The sequence below is a fragment of the Seriola lalandi genome, unplaced genomic scaffold (assembly GCF_002814215.2).
Source record: "Seriola lalandi dorsalis isolate HSWRI2012SDOR001 ecotype SW California unplaced genomic scaffold, Sedor1 jcf7180002054795, whole genome shotgun sequence".
In the NCBI taxonomy this organism is placed as follows: domain Eukaryota; kingdom Metazoa; phylum Chordata; class Actinopteri; order Carangiformes; family Carangidae; genus Seriola; species Seriola lalandi.
Genome location: NW_019525348.1, coordinates 2,484,463 through 2,503,067, shown reverse-complemented (window position 1 = coordinate 2,503,067; position 18,605 = coordinate 2,484,463). Strand labels below are relative to the sequence as shown.

General features: G+C 39.3%; 1 protein-coding gene across 1 annotated transcript in view; it reads left to right on the top strand.

The window, feature by feature from the left end:
* The window catches only part of rel (REL proto-oncogene, NF-kB subunit), a 15,615-nt gene extending 7,736 nt beyond the window's left edge, over positions 1-7,879 (top strand). The window contains exons 6-11 of the mRNA XM_023425674.2: positions 3,629-3,769; positions 4,540-4,644; positions 4,861-5,079; positions 5,223-5,288; positions 5,378-5,452; positions 5,561-7,879. Of these exons, the coding sequence (XP_023281442.1) occupies positions 3,629-3,769; positions 4,540-4,644; positions 4,861-5,079; positions 5,223-5,288; positions 5,378-5,452; positions 5,561-6,477 (1,523 nt within the window). The 3' untranslated portion in view covers positions 6,478-7,879. The remainder of the gene's footprint in view (positions 1-3,628; positions 3,770-4,539; positions 4,645-4,860; positions 5,080-5,222; positions 5,289-5,377; positions 5,453-5,560) is intronic.
* The last annotated feature ends 10,726 nt before the right edge of the window (positions 7,880-18,605 follow it).

The window sequence follows — 18,605 nt, the reverse complement described above, 5'->3', positions numbered from 1 at the left end:
CCCACCCCCTCCACCGTCACTAGCCTCATCACCGTCACCACAGCCAATGACCTGTGTACCCTTGTCGCTGCTGCTTCATGCAGCCAGGATGCCCAGTGACTCTGGGCCCTGTTTGTTTCCATCACACAAATTCAGTCATCGCTAATTTCACCTACAACCCACTTTACTGCACCTGTCCGCCACCTGCCTCGCTCAATAGCACACTCCACGAACACTCACACATACAGTAGGTACACCACGCACAGAGACCAACTTAGTATGTTCCATCACTATTTGCTCTGACAGTTCCGCTTTCATACACAGACAAGTCTGCATCTCTCCCTCCCTCAGTTTCTCCACTGTGTCTCTGTCTCTGCCTCCTACAGAAGACAAACCTGATGACCAAACACAAAGCTGAAACAGAGCAGAGCTGCACGCAGCTGCAACACTTTGTGCAGAGACCATTCAACCTCCAGAAGTTTATGTTTAAGTTTATATTTTCACAATGTCGTTTCTGTTGTCGTTGTTGATAGACTCCTTTCCTACATCAAAATGACATTTTCTCAGAAAGGGAGCACCTGTTATGTCCTGCCATAGTGATTTGTCATATTTATAAAATGATGTGGCAGCACTCCAGACGAAAGTGCCATATTATTTATGTTGAATTATGGACAGTGACTCATAAGAACTAAGTGATGGCGAGGTGACTGACTGATCTTTATTTCAATCTCTAAGAAAATAAATAATAATAAAAACAAAAAACAGAAAATGTCAACTTTCAAAATGTGAAAAAGAGTATACTGAAATAAATAACACCTTCTAAACACCTTGAAATTCATCTTACAATAATGACCAAATGAAGCTAGTTACATGTCACTGGATGATATTTTCCGATTTCCTCATTTTTGTAATAAATGCAGTGCTTCTCAACCTTTTTGTGCTGCGACCCCCTCACAAACTATAGATGGGTGTTCACATTTTTCAGTTACACTTGATAGTGTAACATTACTTTCAGTTGGCCCACCTTCACATATCTCCTCTGGGTCTCATCTGGAGCTGGCAGACTGGAATTATGGGAGATTAAATGGGCAAACAGTCTCAAAAATATTTATGCATTTCTTTATTTTTTATATATTTATTTGGAAAAATGTCCTGCGACCCCCCAGGAGGGTCTAACCCCCCGCGTTGAGAACCACTGAAATAATGCATCAAATATAATGGTTTTAAATGTCAATCTAAAAAAAATCCTTTCTGTAGCTTCGTGTTTAACAGACTGATGTGAGGGTGGCATCGATCCTCTCGCCTGATTCTCTGAGAGAAAACAAATAAACCCAAAATGTTGAACAAACAAACAGAAAAACTGCAGCTGGTATAAAGCGGGTCAAACAGTCTGACTGCTATAACACTGTAATAACAGTCAGAGCCAGACGGACATGTTTTGGTTGAATCTGATATTTAATATCAGAGCTTGTGAACAAATCTTCATGTCAACATCAGACGACTTTTGTTTTGTGTTTTGTCTCATTTCTCACTGAACATGTTCAGGGAGACGTGGAGAGAAGCTGATTAATGCCACAACTGTGGACTCAAGTCACACATTCGATGACTTCTGACTAAGCAAAATGCAAACAGAGTTGTTACTGCACTTGTGACCTGTGACTTCAGTTGGAAATGAGCCTTGAGAGAATAATGGCTCGTGCCAGCAGTGCATGTAGAGACAGAGCAGGAAAAATACCTCGTTAGCTGTCTGTGCTCAACAGGTCACATTCACAGAGGATGAGGAGTTTCCCTACATAACTGCACAGCAGACTTTTTCTTTTTTTTTTTTTTTTTTTTTTTTTTGTATATTGTAGTGTTTCTGTCCAAACCAAACTCTGGTATCACACTGTTGAAAATGACATTAAATTTGGTGAGAAACTCAAAAGACAAAATTTAAGACTTGACACTCACTCATGTCCCACCACTTTCACACACGTCAGGAGCCACCATGGTCACTCATAGAGGAGTCTCATCTCTTGCCTGTGTGTTGTGCAGACACTCACACTCTTTCCACCCTGAGGTGACGTCGCTGAGCGTCAAGCACCAAGTTGTGGGCGGGGATGGCCTCGACAGATAGAAATTGAGAGACGGAGGAAGAGAAAGTAGGCAGATGTGAAAGCCTGGTGCGTGTGTGTGTGTGTGTGTGTGTGTGTGTGTGTGTGCGCGCGTGTGGGTGTCTCTCAGTAAAAGATCTCCCCGCGAGGTGTGTGTTTGTGTGTTGCCTCTGAGGGCGGGATGTGTGACGCTTGCATGTATGTGTGCAGATGAGACTGTAGGCTGGGGACACTTAGATTATCTGTGACGTGTTCATTTTGATCCAGAGTTGAGGTTTTGGGGACAACCTACAGATGTGACAGAGGCATGAGAACATTCTAGAGAATGTATCTACACTATCTATCTATCTTTGCTTTAATAATCTCACATTTATACTTTTTCAATGCACTATATATTTGACACATTGGTTTAGTATATCCATATACATAAACCAGGTTTAACGACCAGTGTGCAACAGATTTGACTCCCAGCTCACCCAAATTAAAAAATAGACGTCTTTCCCACTTACCTATAGTAATGTCTGGGCATGCAAATGTTTTGTTGCACTGACATTTGAATTTTTTCTGTCACATTTGTGACATTTGTTTGTGGTGGCCGAAGCAATGAAAACCTACAGTGGAAAAATTCAACAGGAAAGTGCATTTTCATAAACAATGTGGTGGTTACTCCATAATTCACAGATTGTGCAATTAAAAGTTTTCATAGGGACTTTTATTGTCAGTAGAAGTTAGTTCCAATGACAGATCTGTTCCCAAAGTTGTTGCTGTTATTTCCCAATGTTTTGATTACCACAAATAAAAGTCCATTACCTTTTTCATTATTTAAGGGTTGTGGCTGCAGAAATCTTTAACCCTGTCTACCTACCACTACCCCTTGGATACAGTACATTGACTCAATAACTGCACTTAAGCGCTAAGTTGAAACACTTTATTGTAAACATCTACTCCACTGTGGTCCAGAGGGAAATATTTTTCATTTATTTAACAGCTGTAGTTACTAGTTATTTTACAAATTAAGATTTTAATTACAAAACATATGTTGAGATATGAATTGTATATTAAATTGTTAAAATTAGCTCCATTTCGACCAACAACTGTGAAATACTACTTATAGAAATATATGAATGCATCAATAATAACAATAATCAGAATCCAATAATATGATATGTAATGGTATAAGAGGGGAGTGTATTTGCAGTCTAAGTACTTTTAATTTTGATACATGAAGAACATCTTGCTAATAATACTTACATACTTTTACTTAAGTAAGATTTTCAGTGTAGGACTTTTACTTGTAATCAAGTATTTTCATAGTGCAGTATTAGTACTTTTTAAAAAAAAAACTTTGCAACTTGTCATTATTTGGGTGAACTGGGCCTTTAAATATAAAGTAAAATCTGATGTAAGTGATCCTTCCATTACATGGCTGCTTATAGTATGTCAGGTATAATGCCTTTGATAAGCATCAGTTTGTTTTATATCATCCACTGTGCCTGTGATGTTGACACTCATGTGTGTATATGTGTGTGTGTGTGTGTGTGTGTTTGTGACCTCAGTGCCACGCGAACAGCTGCTGCAGACAGAGGAGTACGACTTGAACGTGGTTCGCCTCTGCATTCAGGTTCTGCTGCCGGATGAGAACGGCCACTACACCCGCTCACTCAACCCCATTGTCACCAACCCCATCTACGACAACAGTGAGTGTCTGAGCTCTGACTGTATCTACCGTGTTCATGCTGGCGTCATGTTAGGCAATTACAACATTATGAAACTGCCATATAATTGCACACACGGGAAATCCGGCTGCCTGAGGGTAGGTGTGTGCACCTAAGGGTTCAGGTAATGGTGGATTCCAATAGCTGATGATGATATAACTTTAAGTAAAGATGCAGATATTTTGTGCTAATGTTAATGTCATTTCTAATGCTTACCTTGAATTTAATTAATGTCCTTCAAATTGAAACAAAGTAATAATAAAAATATTATGCAGTAATTGAGGAGTTATGTAAGTAGGTGTGTTTGGACATACAGAGTATGTACCTGCAGCTACAGTGTTTGTTGCAAGATCTGTGTACGTGTGTCCGATAGACATTTTCTCAACACTGTTTCAAGTGTTGCACTTGGTGAACTAGTTCAGTGTTCCTCACATGCATTGAGAAAGGGGAAGTTCTTCATATACACTAACCCTAAAACAACACTTGTTACCATGGAGCACTTCCTCTTCTGACAACAGGCATGTGACATGTGACTCAACGTGGTGAGGCTTCAACAGTAAACTCAATGTGTTTTTTTTTCTTTAGAGGCAGATATTGAAGCAGCCACAATGAGTCACTTAAACTGGTCACAACAGTACAACAATAGATCAGAGCAAAATAAATGCTGTCTTGTGTGTAGTATGCACTCTTATTGTTAGATTTGTTGCATATCTGTTGGGTTACATGTGTGTAACTTGTTTCCACCTCTTCAGGGGCACCAAACACAGCAGAGCTGAGGATCTGTCGGGTCAACAGGAACAGTGGCAGTGTTAAAGGCGGGGACGAGATCTTCTTACTGTGTGACAAAGTACAGAAAGGTACATACTATCAGTGCTCTGCATATGTTTGCAATGAATCAGTCAGCATTTTATTATTTTACACCTTTTTACAGTGTTTTTCATACAGTTTGCATCTGTTTTCTCTTCATTCATCTTCATTCATTCAATTTATCCATGAATCCCTTTTGCTTTTCATAGCCTTAGTTTTCTTTGCATGTTCATTCAGTTTTCCATTCCTGTCATCCTTACCTCCAGATGACATTGAAGTGCGGTTCTTCTCCTCTGACGGCTGGGAGGCCAAAGGCTCCTTCTCCCAGGCTGATGTACATCGCCAAGTGGCCATTGTCTTCAAGACTCCGTCCTACTACAACACCTCCATAACAGAGTCAGTCACAGTGCAGATGCAGCTGCGGCGGCCTTCCGATCAGGAAGTCAGCGAGCCAATGGATTTCAGATATCTGCCCGACGACAAGGGTGAGCAATGAATACCTTCTTTCTGTGACTGGTAAATTCAAACCATCACCATTCTTTTGTGACCAATGGTAGTGTCCTGGAAACGGGACCCAGTTCTCAGTTGTTTTCAGGTGATATATGTGAGCATTTTGTGTTTGCTGTAGATCCTTACGGCTACAACGAGAAAAAGCGCAGAAGAGAGCACTTGATGAAGATATCAGGATTGCAAGGTAAGAGATATTGTACAACCCATTTGATATGACTCCACACGTTTGATATGAGTGTATGTATTGTAACAAAGTTTTGTGTCTTCCTTTAGGTGGTCCTTTTGCTGGTCTAGCGATGAACAGGCCAAAGGCAGTGCCACAGAGTACCATGAGTCACATGCGGAAAGGTAACTGGTTTAACTTGATTTCCCTCAAATTGCCAGATACAACATTTCCATCCAGATTAGGATAATACTGCCCTGCTATCACACTAAAAGTCACTATATGTTTTACAGACCTCAGCAACATGTACCTGAGACAACCGCCTCCACCTACGATGCAGCAGCAACCGACTATGTTCAACCAGCCCTACCAACCCGGGCCTCAGAATATGATGATGACATCACAGGCTCCTAATTTACAAATCAGCCATTCGTGGGCAAATCCCAACACAGCACTCTCAATGGATACAGTCACCATCAACCCCTCTGGTGCCATGAGCAATCTGCAACGTCTTAACAACAGCAGACAACAGCAGCCAAACCGTGTATCTGGTTACCCACAAAGAGCGGAGCACAACAGCTGTGAGAATAATGCCCTCCCTCAGCTCTCCATGAGGGACTTGCAGTGCCTGGATTCAGTCGGCCAGGCACCTGTAATGAGCCAGACAGAGTCCCAGCCACTCTTCCACCTGCAGCACCAAAGGGATGAGCTGGTCTCTGAAACCCGGGCCCAAAACCATCTAAGCAACCAAAACCAGGGTCTCCAGACTGGGTGGCCGAACTTCAGTCAAGTCCAGAATGCCTTTAATGGATCAGTACCTGGAGGAGTAGGTGGCTCACAGGTGCTGAGCTCTTTCCCCTATCTAGAGGGAATGGATGGGGAAGATTTTCTGAAAGGCCTAGTGGGAGGAGGTTCTCAGACTGGCTTCCAGCTGAAGCAGGAGCCCCAGATCATAATGGGAAAAGAGACACACGCTTCTCTTATGCAATCCCCAAAGGAAAGCCAAGGAAATACTTATACCAACTTGCTTCCTCGTCCAATGAGCAATGGCGCAAACGTGGATCCAATGAGGCAAGTTGGTAGTGGCAACACCCAGGCTCTTAAAAATCCGCAGAATCTTTACTCAAACAACAGCATGACCACAGAGGAACACTTTCCAACTTTGGTTGACTGGATCAAAGCAACTCGCCCAAGCGACTACAAGGAGTGACATTTTTGGTATCAAGAAATAAACAGAAGCAGCTCCATGGAGTACACCTGCCTTGTTTAGCCTTGTGCATCCAGAAATGTTACTTCTCCCTTTCAGACCTGGTAAGGCTCAGTGGGCATTTGCTTGGGTTATTACATCTGTGGGCATAAGACCAAAGTTATTGGCAGCCAATTGGATCCATAACCAAACAAATGCAGTGTTTCTAGTTGGTACACATGATTACTATCTAGTACCCTCTTTGGCAAAGACATCACCAGGAATACTCCTACATCTGATTGCTCAAACGTGGCATCTGGTAGGTTGTCATTCCAATTATTATTCTTTAAAGACACCTTCCTTCCAAAACTGCTAAATTTGGCATCTTGGCAAAGAAATAGGCCCTGCAGTTCCAGAGCATTGCCTCATTTTACATCAAGGACACCTTGTTTCATGATTGGTGTAATGTTACATGTTACATGTTACACCCCAACCATTAACCTCTGAAGTGTTGGTGTGTTTTAAGAGGTGCCAAGTTGCATCATCACTCCAATCACTCCCCTTAATTATTTCTAAAGACTTGTCAATAAAAGTCAGCTCACATTAATTCAACTGGTTTCTGCAAGGCTAAAACCTGTACGTGGATGAACCCCGCCTTAGGTTGTATTGATGATGACACTGATGGGTTCCCAGCCAACGTTTCATAAGAGGTGAATGTACTGCTTTCTTTCTTTGCCTATCTCAGGTGACGTTGGATTCACTGTCAACATACTGTATAGTAATGAATGTTTTGTTGGGTGTTTGATGTTGAAAAAGAAAAAGAAAAAAAACAGGGGTAAATGGATTTTAGGGATTTTGAAAGTACAGCATAAAAAATTGCTTATTATGATGGATTTACTTGTTATTGCTTTTTAAGAGATTCATACATATTATACGTATCAGTTAAGGTATTTCACTGTTTTATTGATTTTTTAAAAATACTTTTGGTGTTAAGTGCACTCTGTACATACATGTTAGCCATAGTTGAGAGTGAAAGCATATTTATGCTGAAACACTCAAGAACTGGCAAGGTACTGAAATTTCCAATGAGGAAGTGGGAGGAAGCACATTCAAGGGTGTCTTTCCTTTGTAATGACTATGTCATACCAGTGATCACATGTGTTATCCAGAGTTCTCAGAGCATTTCTACCAGATGTTTTATAGATACAGATTAAAATTTTGTGTGTTATTGTTTTATTTGTTCAGCTGATGCTCTGAGGGACAGTTACAGAAAACGCTTTGGTCAAGATCAGTTTGATGGGACACATGGCTGGTGATGGACAAACACTTGTCACCACTAGCGTAGCTCAGCCTAATATGTTTTCTTGACTTGTATATAAGCAGGTGTTTTTTGGTCTTAAATAAAAAGTTAATATTTTGATGACAACTTTGTAAGTCTTGCTATTTTTGCTTTTGTTGTTTTTTTTCTACGGGATCATCAATAAAGAATGTCCTTTTCCAAATCTCTTGTCATATAATATCATGTTCACATTGTATTTTGAGAAAAAAAACTTTGTAAATGACCAGCACATGCAACAATACATTTATGTAAGTGATAATGCACAACAAGGTATCTAGGCCAAGCACATTATTTTCCTTACTGGGACACCTCACAATACTTTATTCCACATTAAAAAAAAGCAAATTGATTTATCCGTTCTCCATATAAATTATTATCCATATAATAATATTGAGTCAAATTATGATATCAAGATGTCATGGTTAACAGCACAAAAAATCAACTACATCATAAATACCTGAAAACTTTAATTTTTGGAAAATAATAGAATCTGGTTAAAGCAAAACAACAAAAAGTGTGACTCACTTTGATTTTGAATAATTTATTGTATTTATTTATTATGTCATTTATTTAAATAATTATCTGGTTGTTATGGCACCCTCTAACTAGTTTGGCCTGTAGTAATGTATTGTAAAGAATTGGTGACATTGCCATTGATACCTGCTGTTTGGAAGAACCTGATAGAGGTGGTTAAACCGACACCTGCCAACAAATCAGAAACAAGTATTTTCTATGTTGATGGTAGAAATATTTAAAATTTGTAAAGGTATAATCCCCAACTTTGTTAAAGCCCCCAGTGGTGTGTATCTCTTTAAGTTTCTCTCATTTACAAGAGGGCATCATTGGACTTCATTAAGCCGTGACTAATGTCAGTCGTATCTCATATGATGAACATGTCCATTTGAGGGGATGGACAGATAAATGGATAGATCACTATGTATAAATGAGCTGAAGCTAAATTCCCAGATTGTCAACTAAAGAAAAGAGTTTATAGAGTGTAGTGCTGTATGGCAGACAGTCCTGGCCATTAGGTGTGATAAAATATTTCCTCTGGTAGAGATAACAAGGTGTTGACAACCTGACATTGCGCAAGTCCTTCTGACATGTCTCAACAACAAAGTGATGAGTAGACTGAGCCCCATGACACTGCACTTTCAGTTTGAGATACACTGAGAATTTGCATTACTTTTCATCATGATTTTTGTCAAGGCCGAAACATTTGCTTCCCTTTCTGAGTCGAGTCACACAAAACAACAGCAAAAATGAAATGAAAGTGAGCAGTGTGAGCAGTGAAACCTGGCTTCAGTGGCCTGATCGAAACCTGTTGCTTTCATGTCCAGGCACAAATATAATGTAATATAGACTAGGTCAGTAATACTACTGACACACGCTCATATTTGGCAGTCAGCCATGAAGCAACAGCCAGGAGACCATCAGCTTAGTTTAGCACAAAGACTGGAAGTACACTCTCTGTATGGATAAAATAAACAAGATATAACGTGTTAATGAGTGAGCTTTGGTTCTAGATTTTGTTACCTTCAGACGGAGTTAACTGTTTCCAAGCTGAACTAACCAAATCCTAGGTGTACAGACATGACAGTAGTATCAATCTTCTTATCTTTGCAAGAAAGCAAATATGCTCTTTGCCAAAATGTCAAACGAGTGCTTTAAAGTACAATATTCCTTCATATTAAAACTTGTTCAGTAAATCCTAAGCACTCACTATATACAGTAACTGTTTCAATTCCTTTTTAACAAAAATACATATGTGTTTATGATGTTTAATGAACATATAGCGCACTGAACTTCAATAAAATTGTGTCTGAGAAACACACTTCCTTCAACACTTTAAATCCTCAGGTTTCTGTCACAGCGGTCCCCAATCCTTAGTGTTTCATGTCTGTCCTGTCATTTCCTGTTTTATTTTGGTAGTTTCCCTCTTGTGTCTGTACTTCCTCCCGTGTGATTACCTGCCTTCTTCCTAAAGTGTTTCACCTGTGTCTCGTTATTCCCAACAGTATTTACGCCCTGTGTGTCCCTTTGCACTTTGCCAGTTTGTTTTCTTCCCCAGTGAGTTACTTACCAGCGTTTTCCTGACTGCCATTTGGAGAGAGACTGTTTCTGTTACCCGTTTCCTGAGATCTGCCTGTTCCCTGTCGGTACCGTTGCCTTCTTCTGCCTGTCTGTGTTTCAACCCTGCCCGTCTGACGACGTCTCTCAGTTTTTCCCCCCATTGGATTCCTCGCCTGCTTCCTTTGGGCTTGCCAGTTTTTCTGGAACGCTGTTGTCAGGATTCATTGATTTAGATCAATAAACTGCCTTATTGTTAACTGCCTCTCTGGTCGTGCTTTTGGGTTCAACCTTTGTGTCCTGAGCCTGACAGGTTTCTATAAAGAATATGGTCAAATTTAGAAGTAATCTGTTTCACAATGAAGAAAAATTGACTATAATTACAATCAGTACTACCAGCTTTCTAGAGATGCCCCCTTTCACCTTGTGTAGCACCATAATGCAACTTACTTGATATCTATCGACTCACCTTCTAAAACCAAAAACAGGCAGAATCTGTTTGATGCCTTTTCTTATGACTTACATGAGTATCAGATAAAATCTTTAGGACTGCAAAGTCCCTGTGTCATCTCCTCTTATTTGTGTAGAACACTGGTCATTAATATGAATAAACATGATTTTACATGAAATGACGTGCAATTCTGACATATGTGAAACTGGTCATTACATCATTACCTCAAGATTTCCATGATCTGGTGGTAAGAATGTGTAAACTGAATATTTATCTGATACCTTCAGTGCCAGCCACTGGAGCTCACGGATATGCAGTGTCTTGCTCAGTGGCACTTCAACAGGGCAAATGCTTTCCATCATGGGAAAAATCGTGTATCTGAAGCTGCAACTAAATGCTTCTATTGACATTTGTTTGTACAGAAATATATACTCAAATCTGGTTATACTGGTTTTTATTCATCTTAATTGCTTCCAATTAAACTTAAGTTTTACTTTTTTATTGATCTATTGTTAATATTTTGTTCCAACATGACATCAGGGACTGACAGTCATGTAATAGTATTTTACATTTGCCTGTTTCAAACTGATTTGTTGAAGGTAAGAGCACTTTGTGAACTTTGCCACTTTAATGCATCAGTTGTCATAAAGCTGCTGATATCTCTCGCCTCGACTACTGACGCCTTCTGGCAGGTTTCCTTTCACCCACAGTGAAACCTTCAAGGATGGTCCAGAATGAAGCAGCTCGTCTAGTCTTCAATCAGCCCAAATGTTCACATGTCACTTTCTATTCAACCTACACTGGCTACCCATGACCGCCTGAATCAAATTCAAGTTACTAATTCTTGCCTTCAGAGTGACTTTCGAGTCTGCACCATCTACTTGAACTCAGCCTTATGCTCTTTCTCTTCCACTGTGTTCCTCCAAAGAATGTCGCCTGGCATCACCAACCCTGCACACAAGACATTCTCCCCAATGCCGGGACCAGCTACCAAATGCTATCAGAGCAGGGATGTTCTTCTCTGTTTTCAAGAATCACTTGAAGAATCATCTCTTCCAAGAGCGCCTCCTCTCCTAAGTCACTAGGGATAAACGTGTGCCAAATGAGTTAATGTAAATGTAAATGTATGTCTGGCCATTAAGATTCTGTGCGGCAGTACTGTAACTCTGATCAAGACCGATGAACAATAAAGTATATCTTCATTTTGATATTGATCATCAACAGATTGAAAAGCAGACTCTCTAAACTTGGTCGCATATTTTATTTACTATAAGTACTTCTGATAAGATATATTTAGATGTATTGCATTTTACAAAGCAGACTAGACCGTTTTTCTCCATTTTAACCCTTGACCCATGTGTCAAAATATTAGTAAATCATTAATCACAGCATTGACATACTTGTTTAGCTTTGACTCACATAGACAGTGCTATAGATGTGAGGAAAACATCAAAACACATTTTTGTAATGACAGTGATGATGTTAATTTGATATGTTGTGTTCATTTTTACATCAGTGTTGTTCACATTTTCAATCACAATTAAGTGATGAATGTTGAAGTGACAAATAAATATATTGATTCTAATCTTGTTTCTTGTAAAATGCAACATTCACAACAGGTAATTTACAAGCAGTGTCCTGAAGCGTCATTACCAAGGAACCCAGGATGTGCTACACTGGCGACTTTGGTTTTCTCTTGTATTGGGAGACTGAGGTGAAATGCTCTATGTAGCTTCCTTCCTGTCTCGTTGTAAGGAACCACAGTGAACCCTTGATTTAACCTCAGTGCACAGGATACTGTCAACAATCCTGTCACAGTTTTAGTTTTGATTGCATGGTCCCAGCTCCTTTGCAGACTGCATTTGTTATTTGTTGTCCACAGTATTTGTTAGTTTGATTCAGTCAGGCTATTGAACTGAGGCCTAAAGTAGCTATTTTTAACTTTTGCTTTTGCTACATAGCTAACATTAGTATTAACAGCTGTTTACTTACCAGTCTAGAAGAAACGTGATGAGTTCAGCATCAAACTTTATTCTTTTACTCACTCAGAGCTGTGTCCAGAGGTGGAAAGAAACACTAATGTTAACTCTTGTCGCTATCACGTCTTTTCTGCTACTGAAGTTAGCATGCTAACCATCTAGCTATTTTGGCACTTTTCAATAGCGACTCACTGTAGCCTCCAATCTGCCCTGAAGACGTAGTGCTGCTCAGAGGACGTATTAAAACCTCTTTTCTTGTAACACAACTGATGTTATTGTCAAGTGACAATCGCCACCACCCGCTCCTGGCAAGAAACAACGTTTGGCGAAAGAGAAAACTTACAAATAGCCCCTTTAAATGACATTAGCCCCAAATGGTTGTAATATTAAAACATGTTGATATGACTCATATACTAGCAAACTATTACCATATCCAGGAGACAAGCGGCAACCTTAGCATTAATTTAAAGTAGTGTTTTTGCCACCTGACCTAGTCTGCTAGATGCTAGTTGCTAAATAATCCACTATGTTCACCATCTTATCACTGATTTTGTTCGTCAGCTGTTTTTAATTGGGAAGATAGTAACAAGCAGGTTTATCAGAGCGTGTTTGCTGCACTTAAAAACAGGATTGATAGATTGAGGGATGAGTAAAGACCATAGAGTTGCAGCTGTAAACCAAAAACAAAGAGCTGAAAGATGCTAAAACGCACCCTGGAGCTAATGGGAGCAGCATAGTCAGGTATGTATCTACAAGTGACCTCTTCGATATAACACAAATTTTTATGATATAATAGTTCATATCAAAATATTGGTTAGTGTAGCTTTATTTATTTTATTTTGACATGGATGAAAGGTTTTGTTCTTTTCAAATTAAGTTGCATGAATTTTGGACAAAAACAGTAACAGTAAACAGTTGCAATGCTGGAGATGAACCTAATTAGTTTGTTCCTGTAACATGGATTACTACATTGACCTTTAGACAGAACAGTGATACTTTGGCATCAGACTTGGGCTGGTGTAATTTCTTTTTTGATGTTGGGCAAGATTTCAACTTTCAAACAGAGGAAAACTACCCATGGACTGACATTTACATTTAACCTTTTTTTTTTGTCTGAGAGCATCAGTCCAAAGGCCTAAGTACAACATTTGAGACTGTATAATTATTGCACATTTATTAAATGACAAGTCAGCTTGTTCAACTTGTCACACTTGAAGACTGATAATGACAATACCAAGCTTGTTTGATAACAATGAAGAAAGAAAGGGAGAGCGATTAAACACATGTTGGCCTCTTGTGGTCTAGCAGCCACTTGGCCTTTAATGATTTTAATGGCCTTAATGGTTTATTATTCTTTTTCAGACTGCAGTCTAGGACTAACTAAACACTGTATGATTATTTTCAGGTTTATGTTCCATTATATATTATAGATTTATTTATAAGACATCATTCTGAGGATCTTAAACTGAGTTAATAAATACACGTGTTAAAAGAGTTTAAGATAGCACTGCGCTGTGCAATGAAACATGGTATTACAACATCAAATTGAGTTTATTGGTAAACATTAAAAGCACCAAATGTCCTCACACAGACCTATTGATGTAGTAATTATTTGACAGTCAGGATGTTTCACTTCTGCATGGAGCTTTATTCGTATTAGTATTTGGGCCTGGCAGAAAATTCTCACGACACAACACTGCATGAGTGTGTTGATGCACATGCATGTACAGTGTGTTTGGTCTGTGTGTGCTCACATGTTTGTTTCTCTACGCACACGTAATAAGTTTGTCATAGACACTTGGTGCAGTGTGTCTCTTTCAATATTTCCTAACCATGTCCTGGAAAATACATGCTAGACCTGTTTAGCCACCTATTTCCAGTAATGCCCCTCCTCTGCTGCTCTGTCTCCTCCCCCCTTCTCTCAGCCCCCCCCCTCTCCCCTTCCTTTGAAACTTGCAAACCCTCTCTCACTGCAAGTGGTTGCTGACAACAGTGGCATCCGTTCACACTCCACCTGAATGAGCATTCTATTATATCACTAAATTAGACTGGGGTTACTGCGGAGCAGACTCGTCATCAATGTATTCAAGCAACACTGCACTCACAGGGGTATCACAGCTTGCAATACTGATCATAGAAAGTTAGATTTTAATGGTATTCATCCACTTCCACTTTGCATTTATTTACACACCATTACTGGAGATCTTATCTCATGTCATCACACATATACTGTTATGAGTTTGGTATCCATTGTATGTATATTGACATTAAATTGAAACAAATTAAAAACAAATCAGACATCTGGAATTTTATATTACAACATACAACCATAAATATGAATATAAATATACTTTATTTGTCTTGTTGTTTGCAAATTTCTTGCTTCTCTCCCATTGATGTTATTACTATTATAGTTATTAGTTTAAACTGAATGAATGAACTGAATGTTCAAACTTTATCATACGTCACTCTGCATGCAGTTATTCACCTTTAGCCCCCAAAAGCTCCATTCATTTTGTAAAATATTTACATTATTATTATAATTTAAGTATTTGTCTATGTCTGTCAGTTCATGCAATGATGTACAAACAATGTCATAAGCACATGCAAGTCATCTTTACTGCCTATATGATCACTGAGCCAACACCTCAGTGGAGAACAGTTATTACTTCCATTCTCTGAGTGCAATTTCCCTGATCCTACAATTTGCAAACTTCCTGCGGCACATTTTAATTATAGGTAGTGTACCTCATGTATAGCTAGAAAGGCTCCTCATGCAAGACCTAACTCATGTTTCTGAGTAGGGAAAATCCCACCAAGTTCTTACTGTGAATGTTTGACCAGAACAGTGTATACATGCATGCATACACAGTGTTCAGTATATATAGCAATATTGTTTTTAGATATATTATTCTATAGGTGAGTATTGTAAGTCATATGAGTCACCGTACTTCCTGCTTATGTATGCCATTGTGGAAAGAAATTAGTGGAATAACTGCTCCTGTAATTAATTCAACACTGATAAACAGTGAACAAAGCCACAAGACAGCCACTACAGATATAGTCAACACTTTGTTAAACAGGGAGACAATTTCTTGGCATCAATGGGCAAAAGTTCCATAATCACCTTAAAGCATATTGTAATTTAAGAGACAGTGGTATTGGCTTTTCTACAAATGCAGATGTGTGTGCACGTCCCTTGGACATGAGTCGATATCTGTGAAGCGTTTCAGAGATGGAGAGAACTTGTTGTACTTCTCCTGGACAGGTAACAGGCTGCTTACTTCATTTTCCATTAATATATAAACGTGTTGTAGCGGTTGGTTGGTTGTGTAGGTAGATTTACCATGAAAACAGGAAATGAACTTACTATGTTGAATGTTACTAAGAATTTAGCTTTCTGCTTATCGTAGCCAGGCTGCAGCTGTGTTACTTGTGTTGTGTACGTGTGTGAAACGTGTGCATTCTGGCATTTTTTTTGTTTTTGTTTATTCTAGATTTCTGCTTTAATTTTTTGAATGAATGAATTTTTTTTTTTTTTACATATAATACTATTATGCCATAGAAATGTATATTATTTTTTTGGGGAAGAAAATTGCACAAACAAAAATCAAAACAGAGAGGTAAAAACCAAACAGCGAGCCTTAGCTAAAGCTAATTTATATATGTCCTACAACTGAAAAATCTGTTTTGTTGCGCCAAGGTCTTAGCATTTGAGTTTGTAACACTATATACACAAGACAGTAGCTAAATGAAATCATATGGGAGAATAAAGTAAAACAGATCATGCAAAAAGGTAACTCGCACAGCATAATAGATTGTCCAATAGAGTACAGTATTTGATTTCATCCTCATATAATCATCCTCGAAAGGTATTAAGTATTCACATCTTATTTATCTGTTAGACACTTCTATCGTCTAAGTTGCCTTGCACTCTCCTTTTTACACTTACAACTGAGAGAACAGGACTTGGTAATGTTATATACTGCCTGTGAGTCCACTACGGTGTTGTCTAGTTTGACGTTGCAGAAACTCATTGCGTTTCCTTTTTTGACAAGCAGCCACACAACAATTTCAACACCTCACTCTAATAGAGCTCTGTATGTTCCACCAATATTTTCTCTTGATAGTTCCACTTTTGTACAGGCCTCCATCTTCCCCTCCGCCATCCATATTTTGTGCAATACCCGCGTACGCTGCACAAAACACGCACACACACTAACACACACACACACACACACACACACACAGAGCAAGGGGGAACCAGTGCTTGTGAAAAGTACACACATCACTTTCAGGCCAATCCAGCGTGCTGCCCAGCAAAAATACACCAGATAACCAGTTACAAACACTGGAATTTCAGAGGCAATGAAGGAATGCTGTGTCAGAGTGAAGTCATAGTTCTGGTTGGACCACTTTACTAAATCTGAACTCAGGAACAGAAAGAGATTTGACCGATTTAGGTTATCAGGGGAAGCTTAGGGATTCTTTGAGTGTCAAACAGTCTTTCATGACTGTCATCTCTTGTTGTTGTATAAACACGGGAACAGACAGGGTAAGTTTGTGGCTGCCCCAGCAAATTTTCTTTTCAAACTTTGTGAAATTTGTTGGTAATAATAGACAAGCTCCTAGAGAGGATATTGCAATGGTCCCAAGTTGGACTGCAGGTGTGTTTCTTTTGCTGCATCTTAATTTTAATGATTTTTCGCGGATCAATTTATTTTTCTTAGAAATCACAAACATTGAAAAATTCTGTCTGTGGAGCTTATACTGCTAAATTCTTCAATTTCCATGCATTATCTTGTCTTAATTAAAATCAATAACACACGATATGTCCAACACACTTTAGACACCACTTCAATTTTTGTGTGGATTAAACAAACACAATATAATGTGTTAATTATTGAGCTTTAGAGGTGCTGGTAGGTAGATCTTTTTACCTTTGGACAGTGAGGCTCGCTGTCTCCACCTTTCTTCATACGAAGCTACGCTAACCTGTTTCCTGGCTGAATGTGAGCAGTTCACCTAAAGGGTTTGTTCCCTGCTCAGATTTCATTTGAATAGTTTCTACAGTCATAATGTTGCAAAGATTTGAGAAAAGTCTTAAAAAAATAAACACAGTTTTGTGTCTTCATCTGCTTTTCTATCTTGTGAATCATGTTTTGACCTCTTGGATTTTTTTAACCCCCTGAGGGCACTTGAACCACTGCTTTAGACAGCAGTGTTCTTCCAACTTGTTACAACAGTTTGGGGAAGGCTATTTTCCTATATGTTGCCAGGTCAATAAAGGAATGTTTTTGTCAAGTTTGGTTTAGAATAAACTGACTGGCCTGCACAGACGCCTGACCTTTGGGATGAACTAGAACACCGAATGCCTTAATCACCCAAAATAACTGTTAGACCTCATAAATGCTCTTGTGTCTGAATGAAAATAAAGACCTGCAGCCAGGTGCCAACATCTGGTGGAAAACTTCCAAGAAGAGTAGAGGCTGCAGATTATTTACATATAGTGACATATGGGGGTTTGGGTGTCCACATACGTTTGACCATTCAATGTATTTCTAAAGATCATTTTTACACGTTTATTTTTTTGCATATATGTAATGATCCTTTATATTCTTTGGCTTTCCTATATCATCACAGTGCAAAAGGTCACAGATGCACAAACCCCAAATACCAGGGCCATCATCAGCTCAAGCATCTTCCCACACACAGCGACATCACAGGCCAACACTTTGGATTCCCACCTTTCACCCAGGATTCTGACTCCATTATGTCACAAACGGCAGCCTCACACACACACATACACACCTACATTGCAGCTTCACGCAAGCATACTGTTGTCATACCCTAAGAGAATCTAATGTGACAGCTCTGCAGACACCCCCCCACACACACACACAAACACACACACATACACACACACACAACACTTGACATCACAGGACTCCCTCCTAAAACCACACAAGACACCTCTGCATTCACTGTTTGTGCGCAAGAGGAGCTCTCCTCACCCTCACGGCAGCACAGTCACAAGTCGCCCCCTCAAAAGCTTACTATAGGGTTAGCTGACAAACACTGGGCTTGACGCTGAGAGCTAGTGAAAGCCCAGAGGGGAATCCATCCCAAGTCATTGTAAGTCAAATCTCAGAGCTGCTATATCAGCAATAAAAGGAGACTGATGTAGGAAACTGTGCTCAATGTGACAAGATAATATCAGTATATTTTTTTAGATTTAGGCGTACATGCATTCTGCTTAGCAAGAACAATGGTTTATGTGAAATGACTGAACTATTTCAGATAAGTGTGAATT